General features: G+C 53.6%; 1 protein-coding gene across 2 annotated transcripts; it reads left to right on the top strand.

Moving 5' to 3' along the window:
- The first annotated feature begins 1,147 nt into the window (after positions 1–1,147).
- On the top strand, positions 1,148–15,764 carry Fbxo46 (F-box protein 46). Of its 2 annotated transcripts, none has more exons than XM_027430941.2 (3): positions 1,148–1,236; positions 12,363–12,476; positions 13,035–15,764. In XM_027430941.2, exon 3 carries the CDS (start codon positions 13,113–13,115, stop codon positions 14,901–14,903), a length of 1,791 nt encoding a protein of 596 aa, XP_027286742.1. In that variant the 5' UTR covers positions 1,148–1,236; positions 12,363–12,476; positions 13,035–13,112; the 3' UTR covers positions 14,904–15,764. The 2 variants fall into 2 exon arrangements, with proteins under 2 accessions (XP_027286742.1, XP_027286741.1); XM_027430940.2 differs by having other exon boundaries at positions 1,158–1,236; positions 12,306–12,476.
- The last annotated feature ends 2,644 nt before the right edge of the window (positions 15,765–18,408 follow it).

The following is an 18,408-nucleotide window of genomic DNA, read 5'->3' as shown; positions in this document are numbered from 1 at the left end:
CTCTGTAGGTAGACCAGGCTGGCCTCAAATTCACGAAGATACGCCAATCTCTGTCTCCCCAGTGGAGGGATTAAAGGCGTGCACCACCGCAGCCCATCCCGAGCTGTAAGGTTTTTAAAAGCTTTCTTGGACTGCTAGGATGACTCAGTGGGTAAAGGCCCTTGGGGCCAAGCCTCACGTCCCATCCGTGGGACTCACATAAATAAAATAAATGGAAGCACATTCTCTCGTACACGAATATGCTCTGTGTGTGTGTGTGTGTGTGTGTGTGTGTGTGTGTGTGTGTGTGTGTGTGTGTGTCTTCAGACGTGTTCTAGACACCTAGCTATGACAAGTGCCTGGGTCAACTGTCTCAGCTCAGAGTACTTTCCAGTGATGATGTGCACAGACAGAGAGGCTTATGCTCACCTTAGCTTGTACAAATTTGGGCCAGTTCTTACCAGGGTTGTCCAGAGTGGTCAAAAAGCACGAACTATTCACTCAAAACTGGTCTAGCTGTCTAACCAGGGTTCTTCTGGAGGTTCTGCCCTGCCTGGGATATAAACAGTCTCAGAGTGCGTATATCTTGTTTTTCTTATTTGTGAATTAGGGGTGTGAGATGGAGGTGAGGAATGGGAGGGGAAGTTTGGAAAGACGCATACGTTATCAATTGTTTTTTTTTAAAGATTTTATTTATTTATTATGTACACAACATTCTGCTTCCATGTCTATCTGCACACCAGCAGAGGGCGCCAGGTCTCATAACGGATGGTTGTGAGCCACCGTGTGGTTGCTGGGAATTGAACTCAGGACCTCTGGAAGAATCTCTCCAGCCCCATTATCAATTGTTAAATGACATAAGTAAGTCAATAATTCTTTCTTTTTAATCAACTCTCCCTCCCTCGCTAACGTCCCCTTGAAACAGCTTCAATTCCCTTTTCAAGGGCCTCGGGCCAAAATGGAGGCGGCCGGACTCTATTTCCCAGAGAGCCTCGCGGGGTGAGTTTTCTGCGCCCGCGCAGCTGCGTGCCCGTGGCCTCCTGGGAATCCGAGTCGTCCTCTCGCTCAGCCCTCCCTTGTTTCCGCCTCCGCCTCCGCCTCCAAGGTACCGCGCGTGGCATATTGGGATCTGTAGTCCATGGCCGCGGGTACTCCAATTCCCAGCGGGCTTCGGGGCGAGAACCCGGAAGGGGAGGCTGGAGAGGAGCGAGTGGGGGCAAACGCGCGTAGTCGAGCGAGCTGCCGCGCGGGGAGACGGTGAGAGCGCCAGGCTGGGTCTTGCGGGTGTTGGAGAGTGGGGACCGGGGCGGGGGGGGTGGCGGGGACGGGGAGGGTTCTGGTCCTGGGTTCGAGGGGAAACAAAACTGGAGCGAAAGAAAGGGTTGGGCGTGGGGAGATCGCTGTGGGTGGGGAGTGAGAGGAGCGGAGCCCGCGCGAGCGAGTGGAAGAATGGGGGCTGGGGAGGGGTCTTGAGGAAGAGTCGAGCTCTGGAATTGACTGCTGAGGGCATTCGGAGCGGGGCCGGTGAGGGCTGCGAGCTGGAGCCCCGGCTGCCAGGACAGCAGGGCGAGGGACCCTCCGTCAAGTGGGTGATGGAGAGATGTTAGGGAGCCTGGCGTCCTTGGGGAGGCATGGGAGTCGGGCTAGGGCAGTTAAGGGAGAGGCTAACCGCGGGTGCGATTGGGTGAGCTCTCTGGCTGCGAGGTGGGAGGGACAAGTCAACGAGGGGGTAGGTTGGCTTCTGGAACCAGGAGGCGTCGTGGGGTGCCTGAGCCTAGGAACCTGGCTGTCTGTATCTTGCTTTGATCTAACCAGAAAGTCCCGATAAACGGGACAGTCACGGGACTCTGGGTGGATATGGCCAGAAGGGGTCCGCAGAGACCACCGTTAGCATCCTTCCAGTCCCGGTGGGGTCTAGACCAGTAGTGTGGTTTGTGTGCACAGTCCAGCTTTCAGATTCCTTATTCTGCCCCTCCTTTGTGACCTAGGCGAGACTCACTCCTCTCTCTCTCTCTCTCCTCTCTCTCTCTTTCCTCTCTCTTTCCTCTCTCTCTCTCTCTGTCTCTGTAACCCTCTGTGCCCTTATCTGTATGATGAGAACAAGCAGGCCACTGTGAAGATAGCTAAACGGGAGGCTCCGTAAAATCGATACTTTTGGTAGGAAAGTTAAGTCGCATCCTCAGAGCTGTCGGTGAGGAGCTCCGGTCCCGGGAATGTTGACTGGGTTGGAGTTGCTTGCTAATAGAGACCCTGCTTTTCAGTCCAGCCCTCGGACGTTTTTCTCAAAACCTGACAGTAGTCCCCTCCACTCCCACCCCTTACTGCCAGCTTTTCAAAAAACGCCCGATCTTGGTTTTAGCTGTTTGTATTAACTCTACTGGATCTGCAGGTAGTACCTCTTAGGTGTCGGTGCTCCCTTTTATAGAAATGAAGCAGGGGCACAGAGTTTAAGCAAGTTTTTTGTTGTCAGCCAGCATTAAGTGGTAAATCTAGAGTTGCCGTCCAGGTTAGAATCTGCATTCATTGCTTCAATCCAGCCCCCTCGGCTTGTAGTGAAGTAAGATATGATGAGTGGAGACGCCGTCGGAGCAGCTGTCAGAGAGTATTTAATTCTTTTGTGTGACCTGGGGCAAGCCTTAGGACTCTGTGCAGCTATTAAATGAGATCCATAACTAGGAGAGTTTAGGAAGTGCTTAGAGGAAGTGCACAGTACACCTGTGTTGTTGTCTTGAGACTCACTGTGTAGCTCAGGCTGGCCTCTGTTGATCTTCCGGCCTCAGTATCCAGAGTGCTGAGATTACCACCCCAGCCCAGATACTATTTGTTGTTGTTTTGAGGGTCTCGTGTATCCCAGGCTGGCCTCCAACTCTGTGTAGCTGAGGGCGGCCTTGGATGTCGGATCCTCCTGCCTCCACGTCTTGATTTCTGGGATTATAGGTGGTCACCATCACGCCTGGTTTATGCTGTACCTGGGGATCCAATCCAGGACTTTGTGCACGCTAGGCAGCCACTCTACCAACTGAGCTACATCGCCAGTCCATGCTTTTGTTTTTTAAACCAATGGAAAACATCAGATAAAGAAGACAGGAGAGGAACCAGGAAGGGAGCACTGGGCATGGTGTTCCTTCACTCTCAAGTAGCCCCCCTTTTCCTGGGTTCCTAAGTCTGAGCAAGACTCCCAGAAAGGTGCTCAGAAACTCAATCTGTCTCCAGCTAAATATTAATAATTCACAAGCCCATTCTGGCCCAATTCCCAAGTCTTCCAGTGAGTAAGAAATACTGCTGACAACTGAGTTAGGGTTTTGTTTGTTCCTTTTGATTTTTGGTTTTCTTGGTGTTTGTGGGGGTGGGTGGGTGGGTGTGTGGGTGTGTGCAGACAGGCGCCACCATGCCTGGCCTCCGTTTTTTAATTTGTAAAATGGGACCACACGCATCTCATGATGTACCCCTAAGGAACTGACAGTAGGGCCATGTGTTTAAGCTGCCTGTTGCATTATGCTCTTGATAAGTATGACAACCTTCTGGGGCTTTCATTCTTCCAAAAGAACACATTTCAGCTTGTTCGGTGGCACTGCCCAGGTGGATGTGGGAGGAGCTGACGTTTGAGGCTAGCCTGGGCTACATGTGATCTAGACAGGGAGGGAGAGAGTGAAGGAGGAAGGAAGGGAAGGGAAGGAAGAGATAGATAGATGGGAGTGGAAAGGAAGGTTGCCATCTGAAAAACTTAAAAAAAACACTATTTGTATATTTATTATACAGTGTGTGCTATGGGATGTCTGTGGAAGTCAGTGGGGGCCGGTTTTCTCTTTCCGCCATGTGCATTCTGAGGATGGCCTGGGAGACACTCCTTAAGTGGCCAGATCCTCTGCTAGGTGTCAGAGCCTGGACGGGAAGCCAACAGGGCACTGTGGGCTTTGTGTTCAGTGTTGAGGTTCCAGTTCCTTTAACACCTGTGAGTTTCGCCCCTTCCTGCTCACTGCCTTGCCTCTGCATGGCTGTCATGACTTCCAGGGATGTGTGTCCCCTCCCACCTCACCTCACCCAGAGAACTTAGAGCATTGTCTCTCCACTCTTTTTTCTTCAAGACAGGGTTTCTCTGTGTAGTCATGACTGTCCTGGAACTCACTCTGGAGACCAGGCTGGCTTTGAACTCACAGAGATCCATCTGCCTCTGCCTCCTGAGTGCTGGGTTTAAAGACGTGTACCACCACCTGGCCTCTCCACTCTTTCTTAAATTATCTGAACACCTATTGGTTTAGGGTAAAGTCGAACATCTCTCACTTGTCCTTGTCCCTATATGTTACAGCTGAGTGAGCTGACACTTTTCCCCCTGTGAAATAGCATCTCATTATATAGCACAGGCTGGCCTCAAACTTTTGGTCATCCTGTCCCAGCTACTACTGTGCTGGAATTATAGGCCTGTGTTGCCACACATGGTTGCTGCTTTTTTTCTTTCTTCTTTTGAGACAGGGTCTCATGTAGTCTAGGCCGGGGTGTTGAACTCACTATGTGGCTGAGGCTGACACTGATACTTCTGCCTCCGCCTCCCAAGAGCTAGGATCACAGGCTCCAGGCATCATGCTCTTTTGGCTTTAAAAAAAAAATTCTTAAATTGGATTTAAGCCTGTTTGTCTGAGGCTTACTCATATAGCGCGCGTGCGCGTGTGCGTGCGTGCGTGCGTGTGTACACGCATGTGCAGGCGTGCATGTGCGTGCGTCTGTGTACATGTATGTGCCGTGAGTGCTGGTCTGCATGTATGTATGTCTATGCCATGTCCACACAGTGCTTGTGGAGGCCAGAAGACAGCGTCTTATCTGCTGTAACTGGAGATATAGATGGTTGTGGGTGCTGTGAATTGAACCTGGGTCCTCTGCATGAGCAACCAGTAAGAGCTCTTAACCTCTAAGCCAGCTCTCCAGCCCTTCCCCTTCCTCGATTTTTAAAATTATTTTTTATTTTATGTGCATTGGTGAGTATGTCTGTGTGAGGGTGTCAGATCTTGGAGTTATAGACAGTTGCGAGCTGCCGTGTGGGTGCTGGGAATTGAACCCAGGTTCACTGGAAGAGCAGCCAGTGCCGTTAACCACTGAGCCATCTCTCCAGCCCTGCTTCCCTGATTTGGTAAGACAGGGTTTTCCTCTGTAGTCCTGATTAGCCTTGAGCTCTCCAGGATCTTCTTGCCTCAGCTTCCAGAATGCTGAGTTTTCAGACATTTGATATCACATCTGCCTCTAAAACGATTGTCATCATTGTCGTATTCCATTGTGACTGCATATTGCTAGGTGTGGTGGCAAAGCTGTCTTACTCCTGAAAGCACAGCTCTTCTAAAGAGTTTGCCTTCACACAGAAAAGGATATGGCCTCCTCATATCCTCACTGACTGCTTGATTTGAGACCATAAAATCACCTTCCATACATCCCAGCCCCTCGCCTATGTGTGTGTTTGTTTCTACCTGGAAACTGCCGTTGTGTTTATTTTCCCTTTATCCAATTAGTATGTCAGCCCCTTGAGGACAAGGATTTCTGTCTCCTGTTCCTTGTGTGTCTCCAGTGCTTGGAACCGCACCTGTCAAGGTGTAGGTTTTGTTTGGGGCAGGACTCACTGAATAGCCCCGGCTGGCCTGGATTCACTGTGTAGATCAGGCTAGCCTCAAAGTCTCAGGGATATGCCTACCTCTGTCTGGCCCAAAGTGTCAGGACTTAAGGACTCCTGGCTATGATACAGGGTTTTGTTGTTGTTGTTTAGTTTGACTGGTTAGTTGGAGCCAGGGTTTCACTATGTAACAGCTCTGGCTGTCCTGGAACTCCCTCTATAGACCAAACTGAGATCCACTTGCCCCTGTCTCCAAGTGCTGGGATTAAAGGTGTGGAGTTGCAGGCCGCTGTGAAGTGGCAAGTGGGTGCCGGGAACTAACCCTGGGTTCTCTGTAAAAGCAACCAGTGCTGTCAACCACTGAGCCACCACTCCAGCCCCTACAGTATAGGTTTTCATAAACATCTGTTAAATGAGTAAGCAAGCCTCAGGATCCAGCAGTAAGGGGGCAAGTTTCCTGGTTTGGCTTTTGTGAGTGATTTCCTGGGGATCAGTTTCATTTCAGAGTGTGAACTAAGAGGACTGCTCTGGTATGATGTCATACACCTGTGATCCCAGAAATTAGGAGGCTGAGGCAGGGGGATTGCTGGGAGTTCCAACAGAGCCTGAACTTAGTGACTTCCAGGCCAGCTTGAGTTGCAGAGAGAGAGAAATTCTGTCTCAAAAACAATAACAAATACTTTATGTGTATGAGTGATTTTTGCCTGCATATGTGTATGTGCCTGGTGCCTGCAGACGGTTGTGAGCCACCCATGTGGGCGCTGGGAACCGAGCCTGGATCCTCTTCAAGAGCAGCCAGTGCTCTTAACTGCTGAGCCATCTCTCCAGGGCCATGATTGACTTGTTTGCTCATCTCTGTTCTGGAGATGGAATTCTGCCTACTGGATAAACAAACCCTCTGGTTCTGAGCTGCCCAGCTCCTCATTGGTGGATGCTAAGCAAGTGCTGTATTGCCGAGCTACCCCTCACCTTTTTAGGAGGCAGCTCTCCCCAGGCTGGCTTTGAACTTGTGACCCTCCTTCCCTTAGCCTCACAAAGAGCTGGAATTACAAATGTGGCCATCAGGCTGGCTTTGAAGTTGTTTCTGACGAATAATCCTCGGGGCAGAGCTGTCTAAAGCTTTGGGCATCTAGAGATCCTGGAAGCAGACGGGAAACAGGCTAGGTGGCCTCCCCGTGTCTGTTTCTCCACCTCAGGGGCATCAAACAAGCTGGTTAGCTCTGCATACCTCAATTCTTAACATTGTAGGATGAAATTGAGGATGGTGTGATAGTTGAACCTCAGAGGGAGAGAGGAGAGCTGGGCTTGGGGGGTGGGCATGGGTAAGCCGGGTTTGTAGACCCCTGAGGCGTCCAGTGAGCTACTCCCTGATGCAGAATAGCTGCCCGGAGAGATCCTAGCTCTCTTGAAACAAATGCACAGGCTGGAGGGGAGCGAGCCTCTGGCCTGCACAGATCATTGCCCTTGAGCAATGACAGGGCACAGGTGTCAGAAGCAGGATGGTGAGGAGGAGGTCAAGGATAGCCTGGGAAGACCCCGAGAGGGTGGATGGCATTTTCCCGGGCAGCTGGTTCAAGTGGCCAGCTATTCAGATGTCTCCAGTAGTAGAAGCGTAAAAGTTGGCCAGCAGTGGAGTTGTCCGCTCCAAGAAGGCAAGCAATAGGGAAAGAAGAGGCGTGCCTGCCAGCTGAGCCGGCTCTGGTAGTCCACATCTGTCATTCCAGTCTTGAGACTGAGGCAGGAGAATCTTCAGCTTGAGCTGAGCTTGCGCTATACAGGGAAACGAAGGGAAACGCAGACAGCACACTTTAAAAGTAAAGCAGGTAGTGATAGGCAGTGAGAAAAACCAAGGAGGGTTGAGAGTTTGTGCTCTGTTGGGTAGAGGCTGTGGGCTTGGATCAGAGGCCTCCTGGGGGCAATTTCTGAGCCAATCCTGAAGGAGGTAAAGGGTGAGCCCTGAGGGTAGGTGAGGAACAGCATTTCAGACAGGGAACACAGTGTGCGATGGCCTTGAGGACTGAGTGACACAGTCCACGTCCAGTGAGGGTGAGCAGTCTGGACAGCATTGCCTCAGAGCTCAATCTGAAGAGCAGAGGCTGCTGCCTGGCCCTTCCCTGCCTGAGCTCCCTTCCTAGTCTTTGACTGCAGAAGGAAGTAGCGCAGACAGGCGGGGCTGAGAGGTAGCTCAGCTTTAGGAGCACTTGCTGCTCTTGCAAAGGACCTGAGTTTGGTTCCCAGCACCCACGTCTCTAGCTTCAGGGGATCTGACACCCGCTTTTGACCTCCTTGGGCACCCTTACCTGTGCTCATACCCACATACAGACACTCTAGCTGGACTTTAAAATAGAAGGTCTTACATCTACTTAAAAATGAAAGAGGAAGAAGGAGTGTGAGGAGATGGCTTGTAAGCATGAGGACCTGGGTTTAGATGCCCAGCGCCCACCTAAGCATAGCTGTGTGCATGTGTCTGTAACCCCCGCACTGGGAAGATGGCAGGCAGAGACTCTGGATTCGATTCTCTTTGGCAACCTCATCAAGCTACTACTGAGCTTGTGTTTCATTGAGAGATCCTGCCTCAGAAATCGTGTGCAGCCTTTGGTGGTGGTGGCATTGCACGCCTTTAATCCCAGCAGTTGAGAGGCAGTAGAAGGAGACTCTCTGAGTTCAAGGCCAGCCTGGTCTACAAAGTGAGTTCCAGGACAGCCGGAGCTACACAGAGAAACCCTGTAGACAGAAGTTTCTGTCCCGCTGCTCCCGCAGCCATTTAGTCCCAAATAAACACACTATTTGCCCGATGGCTCGGGCTTCTTATTGGCTAGCTCCCTCTTAATTATTAACCCATTTCTATGCGCATACGATGGACATCCCCCATCAAAATGTTCAGGGTGGGTGGAAAACCCGTGCTCAGTGATTAAGACACCTGGTGTTGATCTCTGCCAACTAACTACACACACTCATTTGTATTTGTAGGCACACTTAATGCACTCATATGCCATACATAGACCTCCCAAGTTAAGACATAAAAGTGAGACACACTGGTTCTGGAGGATGTTTGGGTTCCTAGTGCTCAAGAGGCTGAGCCAGGAGAATCAGAGTTTGAGACCAGGCTCGACGACAGAGTGAGACCCTAGAGAGAGAAGACGTGGGAATTAAATGAGATAATTTCAAGTGCTGTGATGCAAACCGCATAATGTAGTTATGTTGCCTGTGTGTGTGTGTGGGGGGGGGTCCCCTTTCCTGTGAGTTATTTCTGGTGAGCCCTCTGCATCCAGGAGCAGCCGGCAGGAGGACCTGTGTGCATGTCAAAGGCAAGGTTTTACCGGCAGCTCTGTGTGTCAGGGTGTGGGAATGTGCATTCTCTAATTATGGGGGGGGGGCACTTAATGAGGGTGTAGAGTGTGTGGCTCCACTCCTATCAGCTCCACTTTCTCGGGCAATCTCCCCCTGTGATAGGGGTGTTTGTGGTTCCCATTGCAATGGTGGATTATAGGGTTGGAGAAATGGCTTAGTGACTAAGAGCATCTGCCGCTCTTCCAGAGGACCCGAGTTCCCAGCACCACATCGGGGGCTCGGAGGTGCCTGTAACCCCGATGCCCTCATCCGGACCCTGGGCGCCCGCACCCATGTGCACAGACACACACGCCTTACCAGTAATAAAAATAAATCCTCCACACTGTAGCTCTGTGAAGCTCTTGACTTCTGTGGGAAAGGCGAGATGCCCTAACTCCCTGAACCATCTCTCTCGCCACCTGCCTTTGGTTTTGTTTTGTTTTATTTTTAAAGACAGGGTTTCTGTGTGTGTAGCTCAGGAGACCAGGCTGGCCTCGAACTCACAGAGATCGCCTGCCTCTGCCTCCCGAGTGCTGGGACTCCTGGTGTGCACCCCCCCGCACCCCTCCTGATGCACGGGTGTTTTGCGTGCGCGCTTGTGTGTGGACAGCGTGCGGGAAGGAGCAGCCGCGGTCAAAAGCGGGGGCAGCCTGCCGCGCCTCTGGTTCCAGCCTTGCGGGTGCTGGAACCGAACCTGGGTCCTCCGCGGCGGCAGCCGGTGCTCTTTGCGCCTCCTCGGCCTGTCTGTCTGTCTGTCTGCGGGTTTGGGGGTCTGCTGGCTGTTGTCGTCGCTGTTGTTTCTGGTGTGGCTTTATTTGTATTTTACGACGCTCGGACACTCTGGGATAGCCCAGGTCGGCTCAAAACTTCCCACCTCAGCCCTCCCAGAGTGCTGGGTGCCGAGGATCAGGATCCTCCTCCTCCTCCTCCTCCCCGGCTTCCCTCTGCCCCGCTCGCTCGCCCGCCCGCCGCAGGCCCTGTGGCTCTTTAAACCGCCGGCGTCACGCGGGGCGCGGGTTTCCAGGGACCGTCGGGTAGTTCTCCCTCCGTTGAGTGCGGCGGGCCAGTGTCCCTGCCGGGGCCGGGCTCCCCGTTCGGCAGCCCCGGAGTCTGGGAATTTGTCTCCGCTCCCTTATCGCCGGGCCGCCTCCGCCCCGCCCCCTCGCGTGCGTTCCCCCCCACGCCCACTCCTCCTGCTTTCCTAGTCGGGCCCTGCGCCAGGGCCTTCCTTATATGGGCACGGCCCCGAACCGCAGCCGCCCATTGGCCGGGGCCGTCACGCGCGCGTCTGTCAACAAAGGGGCGGGGCGGGCGGGGCGGGGCGGGGCGGGGCCCCTCCCCTCCGCTCCCGGCGCGCCAGCCCGCGCGAGGGCGGGCCCCGCGGCGCATGCTTGCAGGCCGCCGCCATTCTCCTTGCCGCCTGGGGGAGGCGCTGCGGTGAGCGCGCCTGTGAGGTGGGGGGTGGGGTGGGGAGGGCGGGGGCGTGTCCGGGTTGGGAGCGGAGGGTCGTCCCCGCCCCCGAGGAGGAGGCGGGGCGGGCTTTGTGGGCGGGGCTTTGTGGGCGGGGCGGGGCGGCTGGCCGACCTCGGGTTGCGCGGGAGCTGCAGGCGCGAGCGCCGCGGGTTCGGCTGTCTTGTAGCACGGGAGGCCGGGCTGCGCCTCAGCAGCGGTGTCCTTCCTCTGTGGTTCCGGGCCGGGGACGGGAGGGAGGGAGGGAGTCGCGGCCGGCCAGGGTCCCCCGGAGCCTGGGAAGCCTGCTGCTGCTGCCGCCGCTGCCCCGGGCGAGCGTGCGGGCGAGCGGGCGAGCGGGACACGAGTCCGCGGTGGTGCCCTCTAGGTTCCGTTAGCCACTGTGGACGTTTACCTGCTCAGGGGTTCGTTCTTAAGTAAGGGCGCTTTCACGTCTGACTTCTTGGGGGGTTCGGGAGCTTCTGGGGCACGGAGGGGTAGAACGAGGATCGGCGTCTGGAACGCGCGCAGGATGTCGGGAGACCCACCGGGTCCCCTGTGAGATTCGGGTGCTGCTCTGTATCTTGAGATGAGCCAGAAGTTATTTGCGATCTGGCTTCTACGTGCCCGAGGGCGCACTGATTTATTATTTTGATTTTTCTCCCTGAAGTTTTGTGTTGCGTTTTGCCTGCCTGTGTGTCTGCGGCCGGCAGAGACCACCAGATGGATCCTCTGGAATTGCAGTTACAGAGAGCCACCCTGTGGGTGCTGCCCTCTGCAAGAGCAGCAAGTGCTGTTAGCCGCGGAGCCATCTCTTCAGCCCCCATTCTTACTTATTTGTGAGACAGAGTAGGGTCTCTAGATAACCCTGGCTGGCCTAGAACTAGATGCATAGACCAGGATGGCTTTGGAGTCACAGAGATCAGCCTGCAGATTCTACTTCCCAAGTGCTGAGACTAAAGGCCTGCAACATTTTTTTTTTTAACACAGGTTCTTTATATATAGCCCAGGCAAACTTGGAACTCTCTCCTTATCGTCCTGTCACATGTCCCAGCCTCCCAAGTCCTGGGATTACAGGCATGTGCCACCAAGCTTGGTGTAGGGTCTTGGGGAGGAGTTGAAATTTTTTTTTAAAGATTTATGGATTATGCACACAGTATTCTGCCTGCAGGCCAGAAGAGGACACCAGATCTCACTACAGATGGTTGTGAGCCACCATGTGGTGGCTGGGAATTGAACTCGGGACCGCTGGAAGTGCTCTTAACCTCTGAGCCATCTCTCCAGTCGGGGTGGTTGGAATTTTAAAGCAGAATTTGAAAATGTCTGAATGCTTGAGGGAAGGAATGAAGATTCTGGAGATGAGGGTGGGGTAGAGTAAGGATTCTTAAGATTGGGGTCCTGTCCATGACGACTGTTTGGAGGCAGAGTTTCAAATGGCATCTCCAGGACTAGTGTGTCAGATTTGCCTGGATTTAGAGCAGGGAGTCTGTCCTACAGCGTCGGCTAACTTTTTCTTTTTGGGGGGTGCTGAGATTGCATTTTTGGGGGGGTGGGGTTGGAGACAGGGCTTCTCTGTGTAGCTTTGGAGCCTATCCTGGCACTCTCTCTGGAGACCAGGCTGGCCTCGAACTCACAGAGATCCCCCTGCCTCTGCCTCCCCAGTGCTGGGATCAAAGGTGTGAGCCACCACTGCCCAGCAAGCTAACTTTTTCTATAAAAGACTAGGTAACGAATTATTCCAGGCCATATAATCATTGATGCGGCTCTGCTTCTTTGGGGTGAAAGCAGCCATAATTATTTTCCATAAAATCTAATTTGCAAAGACAGACAGCGGGCTGGGTTTAATTCTTGGCATGTAGTTAGTTTACTTACCTCTCTGATCCATTGGCATGTTCGGGGTTTATTTTGTGACGGGCTTTGTTTTCCTTTTACTTATTTGTTTCTTTCTTTCTAGACAAGGACTGGCTGTGTAGCCCAGGCTGACCTGGAACTCTCCATCTTTTTGCCTCAGCCTCCTGAGATCTGGGATTATAGGCACTGATCACCATGCGCTGTTGGAGGCTTATACTGAGATGTCGGGAAGGAGATGAGCCAAAGATGGAGACCAGGCATTTGCTACTTGCTGGTAAGTAGAAAGTCAAACAGATAGTGCTACCATCAGACTCATTAAAAAAAAAAAAAATCTGCCTCCAGTGGGCTGGAGAGATGGCTCAGAGGTCAAGAGCATTGACTGCTTGCTCTTCCAGAGGACGTGAGTTCACTTCCCAGCAACCACACGGTGACTCACAACTGTCTGTAATGAGGTCTGGTGCCCTCTTTTGGCCTGCAGGGATACATGCAGACAGAACACTGTATACATGATAAATTAAAAAAACAAAAGTCAGCCTTGAGATTAGCTAATGTGTGCAAAGTCATGCAAAACAAAAAAGAAAGGCTGTTAAGGATGCTGCCAACAGGTGCTCGGGCCTGTGACCCTGGGCATCTAGAAGTCCTCTCCTTCTAGAAGTCCTCTCCTTCTCTTGCTCCCTGGTCTTTTCTTCTTTCCCGGATTTCTCCTGTTTATTCTCTCTGCCTGCCAGTCCCCACTCTCTTTCTGCGGTCTTGCTATTGGCCGTTCAGCTCTTTATTAAACCAATTAGGTGGTACTATTCCACAACAGTGTTCCCACCTTCTGTGTCTCCAGGTGGCATGTGGAGCTCCCTGCTACCATCCTGGTCCTGAGATTGAGTGACTCGCCTGTCGTCTACCATTGCCTCCCAGCATGGACAGGAGCAGCCTCCTGCCCTTCCAGCTCTGGTGCCCCCGACCCTTTGGCACATATTCCCAGAACCAGCAGCGCCCGCCTTCCACAGCCCTCAAGCCGCCAGCCTGTTCTGACACAAGCGGTGGGACTGAGCCTGACCACGGACCTGCACAATCAGAGAACACACCACCTGCCTTGGCTTCAGACACCCCCGCCTCCCAGCATGCTCCACTCCTCTCCTCAGCAGCCGCTGGCGACGAGGGTCGCGTCCTGCTGGACACGTGGTATGTCATCAAGCCTGGAAATACAAAGGAGAAGGTGGCCTTCTTTGTGGCCCACCAGTGTGGTGGAGGTAGCCGGGCCAGCTCTATGAAGGTCAAAGGGCACTGGGGCAGTGATAGCTCCAAAGCCAAGAGGAGGAGGCGCTGCCTTGAGCCCACCAAGGCTCCTCCAGACCCAGGGGGCAGAGGAGGAGCCCCTGCCACTGAGGGGGCCCCCACGACATCCGGGGATGATGTAGACCTGCTCTCTGTAGCAGAAATGGTGGCCCTGGTGGAACAGAGAGCCGCCCTGGCCCTGCAGAGTTACCCACGCTCCACCACCCAAGCTCCAGTGGTCTTTGTGTCGGCTGAGCAGGGAGCACCAGCGAAGGGGTTAGGGTCAGAGAGGCGGTCTGGTGGTGGTGACTGCAGCCGAGTCGCCGAGGCAGTGGCCCACTTTGAGGCCCAGCGGGACAGCCCTCCAACCAAGGGTCTCCGCAAGGAGGAGCGGCCGGGTCCTGGGCCCGGTGAGGTGCGTATCGCATTCCGCATCTCCAATGGCCGAGAGCCCCGGTCACCAGATGGCAATTTACCTACTTGGAGCGGAAGCCGGCCTGGCAGTCCGGGGGCGCGAGCCAAAGACAAAATCACCTGTGACTTGTACCAGCTTATCAGCCCCTCCAGGGACGCCCTTCCCAGCAACATGGAGTTCCTCCTGGCCAGGGCAGACGAAGCCAGCGAAGGTGAGACACCAGCCCTGGCCAGACCTGAGGATACTCCCCCAGCGCCCCCTCCACCCCCTGCCCGGGACTGCGGAGCGTCGGGCTTCCACGTGGACGTGGTGGTAACGGGGGTCGTGGACGAGTGCGTCTTCTTCGGGAAAGACGGCACCAAGAACGTGAAGGAGGAGACGGTGTGCCTGACGGTGAGCCCCGAGGAGCCGCCCCCGCCTGGCCAGCTCTTCTTCCTCCAGGCCCGGGGTCCAGAAGGCCCTCCTGAGCCGCCCCCCGCCGACACGCCTGGCACAGTGCCAGGCCCCGACGACTCGGAGGGCACGCCGGACACCTCCCTGTGCCGCCTGTACCGGCACGTGTCGCACGACTTCCTGGAGATCCGCTTCAAGATCCAGCGCCTTCTGGAGCCGCGGCAGTACATGCTGCTGCTGCCCGAGCACGTGCTGGTCAAGATCTTCAGCTTCCTGCCCACCCGCGCCCTGGCGGCCCTCAAGTGCACCTGCCACCACTTCAAGGGCATCATCGAGGCTTTCGGAGTGCGGGCCACAGACTCGCGCTGGAACCGGGACCCGCTCTATCGCGATGACCCCTGTAAGCAGTGCCGCAAACGGTATGAGAAGGGCGATGTGTCCCTCTGCCGCTGGCACCCCAAGCCCTACCACCATGACCTGCCTTACGGACGCTCCTACTGGATGTGCTGCCGAAGAGCCGATCGCGAGACGCCCGGCTGTCGCTTGGGCCTCCACGACAACAACTGGGTGCTGCCGTGCAATGGAGTGGGTGGGGGCCGAGCTGGCCGGGAGGAAGGAAGGTGAGGCCTGGGGGTGAGGGGACACTGCCATACCGAACCCCTTCCCGCTTTGCTGGGAGCTGGGGGCCAGGACTGAGTCGCCAGCCAACACCTTCCGGTCCATCCAGCATTGATCTCCCACTAGAACTGGGACCAGGTTTGGGGGGTCAGCGGGGTAAATCCCCTGGTTGACCCTGTTGGTTTTCCACTCTTCAGAGCCAGGGCCATGGACCCTCAGAGAGGGTTGTGGTTTTTTTGTTGTTTTTATCAGCATCTCACTTGCACCTCCATCAAGCCCCAACCCCATCCCTGAGTCTCTCTGCCCCAGGGACACAGCAGCAGGGAGCAGACGGCAGCTAACCTTGGTACCACCTGAGGCTCTCCTCAAGCTGGCCCTCCCCATCCTGTGCCTCTCCCAGTTCTTGTCTCTGGAGCTGTGGCCACCAAAGGCTTGTGGTCTCTGAGCTTGACACCTCCAGCCATTAGCTCCAAACTCAAGTCGGCACTTTTTGGAGGCAGCCCACCGTTTCTACATGTTTTCCTCATTATTAAAAATAAAATGATTTCTTCTGAACTACCAGCCTCTCCCCCTCCCCCAGGGAAAGTGGGTGAGATCCCTCGAGTGTGGAGACCCCTCATCAAGCTCTTGTCACTGAATCCCCAGTAAAGCCGGGAGCCCCTTGCCTCAGAGGGCAGGGACAATGGGTCTCAATTTCCAGGTGATCCTTCCTTCCACATGGGGTACTCAGTAAGCATTCGGGTTTTTCCTCTCTTGCGGGTTTTTGTTTTGTGTTCTCCTTCATTGTGGTTCTGGAAGCTTCTAGCGTGTGGCATCTGACCGATTTTGAATTGGTCCTTTCTATAAAATCAATATTTCTAAAGCAGGGCCAGACTTGTCTGTGTGATGTTACGGTGGGGACTTGATAACAGAAGAGACCCATAGGTCTCTTGGCAGGGTGGGATGGGAAACTGAGAAGGGGTCCCCAGCTAGGTCCCTTTGCCTGGAAAGGTTTGGACTCTTATCATCTCTCACTTAGTATTTTTTAAAAATTTCAAAATAATAGTGGCTTAGACAAGATCATTTTCACTTCTTTCAGGAGTCCGGTATTGGGTGAGTGTGGGGCCCTCAGGTCACCATTGCATGGTGCTTCAGCAGTCGCCCTCATCGCTGTGGTGTGTGACTGCGGGAATTCCTGCTGTCCCTAAGGTGCAGGAGGGAAGTCCCCTTCATGGTCGAGGGGCTGCACATGCTACGACTCCATCCCGTCCATCAGAGCTCCGCAGCCCCTCATTTTTATAGACAGATATATATAAATGGGGGTGGGGCCCAAGCTAGAAACATAAGGTTCTTTCATTCTCAATGTTTTGTGATGTATGTGTGGTGTGTGGGCAGTTGTTACTGAATATTTGTTGGATGGTGCAAAGATGTGTTGCATTCTTTTACGTTGCATTTGTTTAACTCTGTGTTGCTGTGCCTAAAACACCTGATTGCTCTAATAAAGAGCTGAATGGCCAGTTCAGCAGGAGAGGGATAGGCAGGGCTGCCAGGCAGAATAAACGGAGAAAAAAAAAAAGAACAAGCAAGGGCAAGGATCCAGAAAAGGGAAGAGGACGCCACACAACCAACCACGAGCAAGAAGGAAGGAAAGGTATGGGGAAAAAGATACAAGCTCAGAGGCAAAGTGTAAGAGAGATGGGTTAATTTAAGAAAAGCTGGCTAAACCAGGCGGTGTCACACACCTTTAATCCCAGCACTCGGGCGGCGAGGCAGGCGGATCTCTGTGAGTTCGAGGCCAGCCTGGTCTACAAAGCTACATAGGGAAACCCTGTTTCGAAAAATCAAAAAAGAAAAGAAAAGCTTGCTAGAAATAAGCCCAAGTTAAGGCCGGGCCTTCATAAGTAAGAATATGTCTCCATGTGTTTCTTTGGGAGCTGGGTGGCAGCGCTCAAGAGTTCTTTATTAGACCAATCAGGTGTGGGCAAAGTAACACAGCTTCACAGAGTTACACAAGTGCAACATAAAAGAATGCAACAAATACTCCACAGCAAGGACAAATGTAACTAATATTCCACAACAGGAAGCCTAAGTGCACAGGGCACAGCAGCCACATGCAGGTCTCTCCTTCCACTGTAGGTTCCAGGGATCGGGCCGAGGTCATCAGGCTTATGCAGCGAGTACTAATGTCCACCGAAGCCTTTCCATAGGCCCATAAAATTCATTTCACACCACCTTACACACACAATCTGGTGGTGAATTTGTGTGTGTGGTGCTAAGGATTGAGCCCAGGAGCACACGTGCTCTACCACTGAGCCACACCCCCAGCCCCTCACTGGGGGATTCTAGGCAGGGGCTCCACCACTGAGCCACGCCCCCAGCCCCTCACTGGGGGATTCTAGGCAGGGGCTCTACCACTGAGCCACGCCCCCAGCCCCTCACTGGGGGATTCTAGGCAGGGGCTCTACCACTGAGCCACGCCCCCCAGCCCCTCACTGGGGGATTCTAGGCAGGGGCTCTACCATTGAGCCACACCCCCGGCCCCTCACTGGGGGATTCTAAGAGGTGCTGTAGGTGCTAAGCTTCATTCTCAGCCCATTTTGAGTTAGGGTCTCACTAAATTGCCAGTCCAGCTTTGAATTCACTCTCTCCCAGGCAGGCCTTGAGCTAGGTGAGCTGGGATTAATGGACCTGTGTTATCACACCTGGCTCTTATTTTCTAACCTGAGTTATGGTTCAGGTTCCCATGAAATCTGCAGTTTACCAGGAAAACAAACGGATGACACTCTCATTAACACTGCATCTTACTGAGATGAAGGGTGGCTTCCCACATGCTCAGCAAGTGCTCTATATATGACTGAGCTGCCCCTTCAGCCTGGTTCCCTCCACCTCCAGTTTTCCTCAGGTACTTTCACTAAGCAACTCTGCATTCACCCAAGTGGCTTTAATGAGAAGGTGCACCAAATGCAGTTAGAAAGATGCCCACAAATGTTTATTCCGTTTTTGTTGTTTGGTTTTGGTTTTTCGAGACAGAGTTTCTCTTGTAGACCAGGCTGGCCTTGATCCGCCTGCCTCTGCCTCCCCGAGTGCTGGGATAAAAGGTGAATTCCACAACACCCGCTCTTACTGTTCTTGTCCCTTCCATTGGTCCTGGTTCAGTGGGTTTGGGGTGGATTTGGAAGCCTGTTTATTTACATGGGCTTAAGAAACAGCACCTGGCTGGCTATGGTGAGGTAGCAATCTTATTCCACCAGGACTGCACACTTGTAGGGAAGTCAGGGCTATACAGTTAGGCCTTATCTTATAAAGAGAAATAGTGCTGGGTGAGGTGACTCACGCCTTCATGGCAAGCTTGCTCTACCAAAGAAAATGGTAATCCAGAGGGCTGTGGTGGGTTCAACCCATTCCCACTCTCAAACCTAGTAGTTCCCAAAGTATCATCTGAGGCAGCTGCATTTGAAAGACTTCCTCATAAGGGGTTCACTGTGAGATACTTCATTCTCTCTAACCCTAGAAAGATCTTTCTTCCTTTTTT

The sequence above is a fragment of the Cricetulus griseus genome, chromosome 9, assembly GCF_003668045.3.
Source record: "Cricetulus griseus strain 17A/GY chromosome 9, alternate assembly CriGri-PICRH-1.0, whole genome shotgun sequence".
Classification (NCBI taxonomy): Eukaryota; Metazoa; Chordata; class Mammalia; order Rodentia; family Cricetidae; genus Cricetulus; species Cricetulus griseus.
Note: the sequence above shows the minus strand (reverse complement) of the source record. Positions and strands in the feature narration are given on the sequence as shown.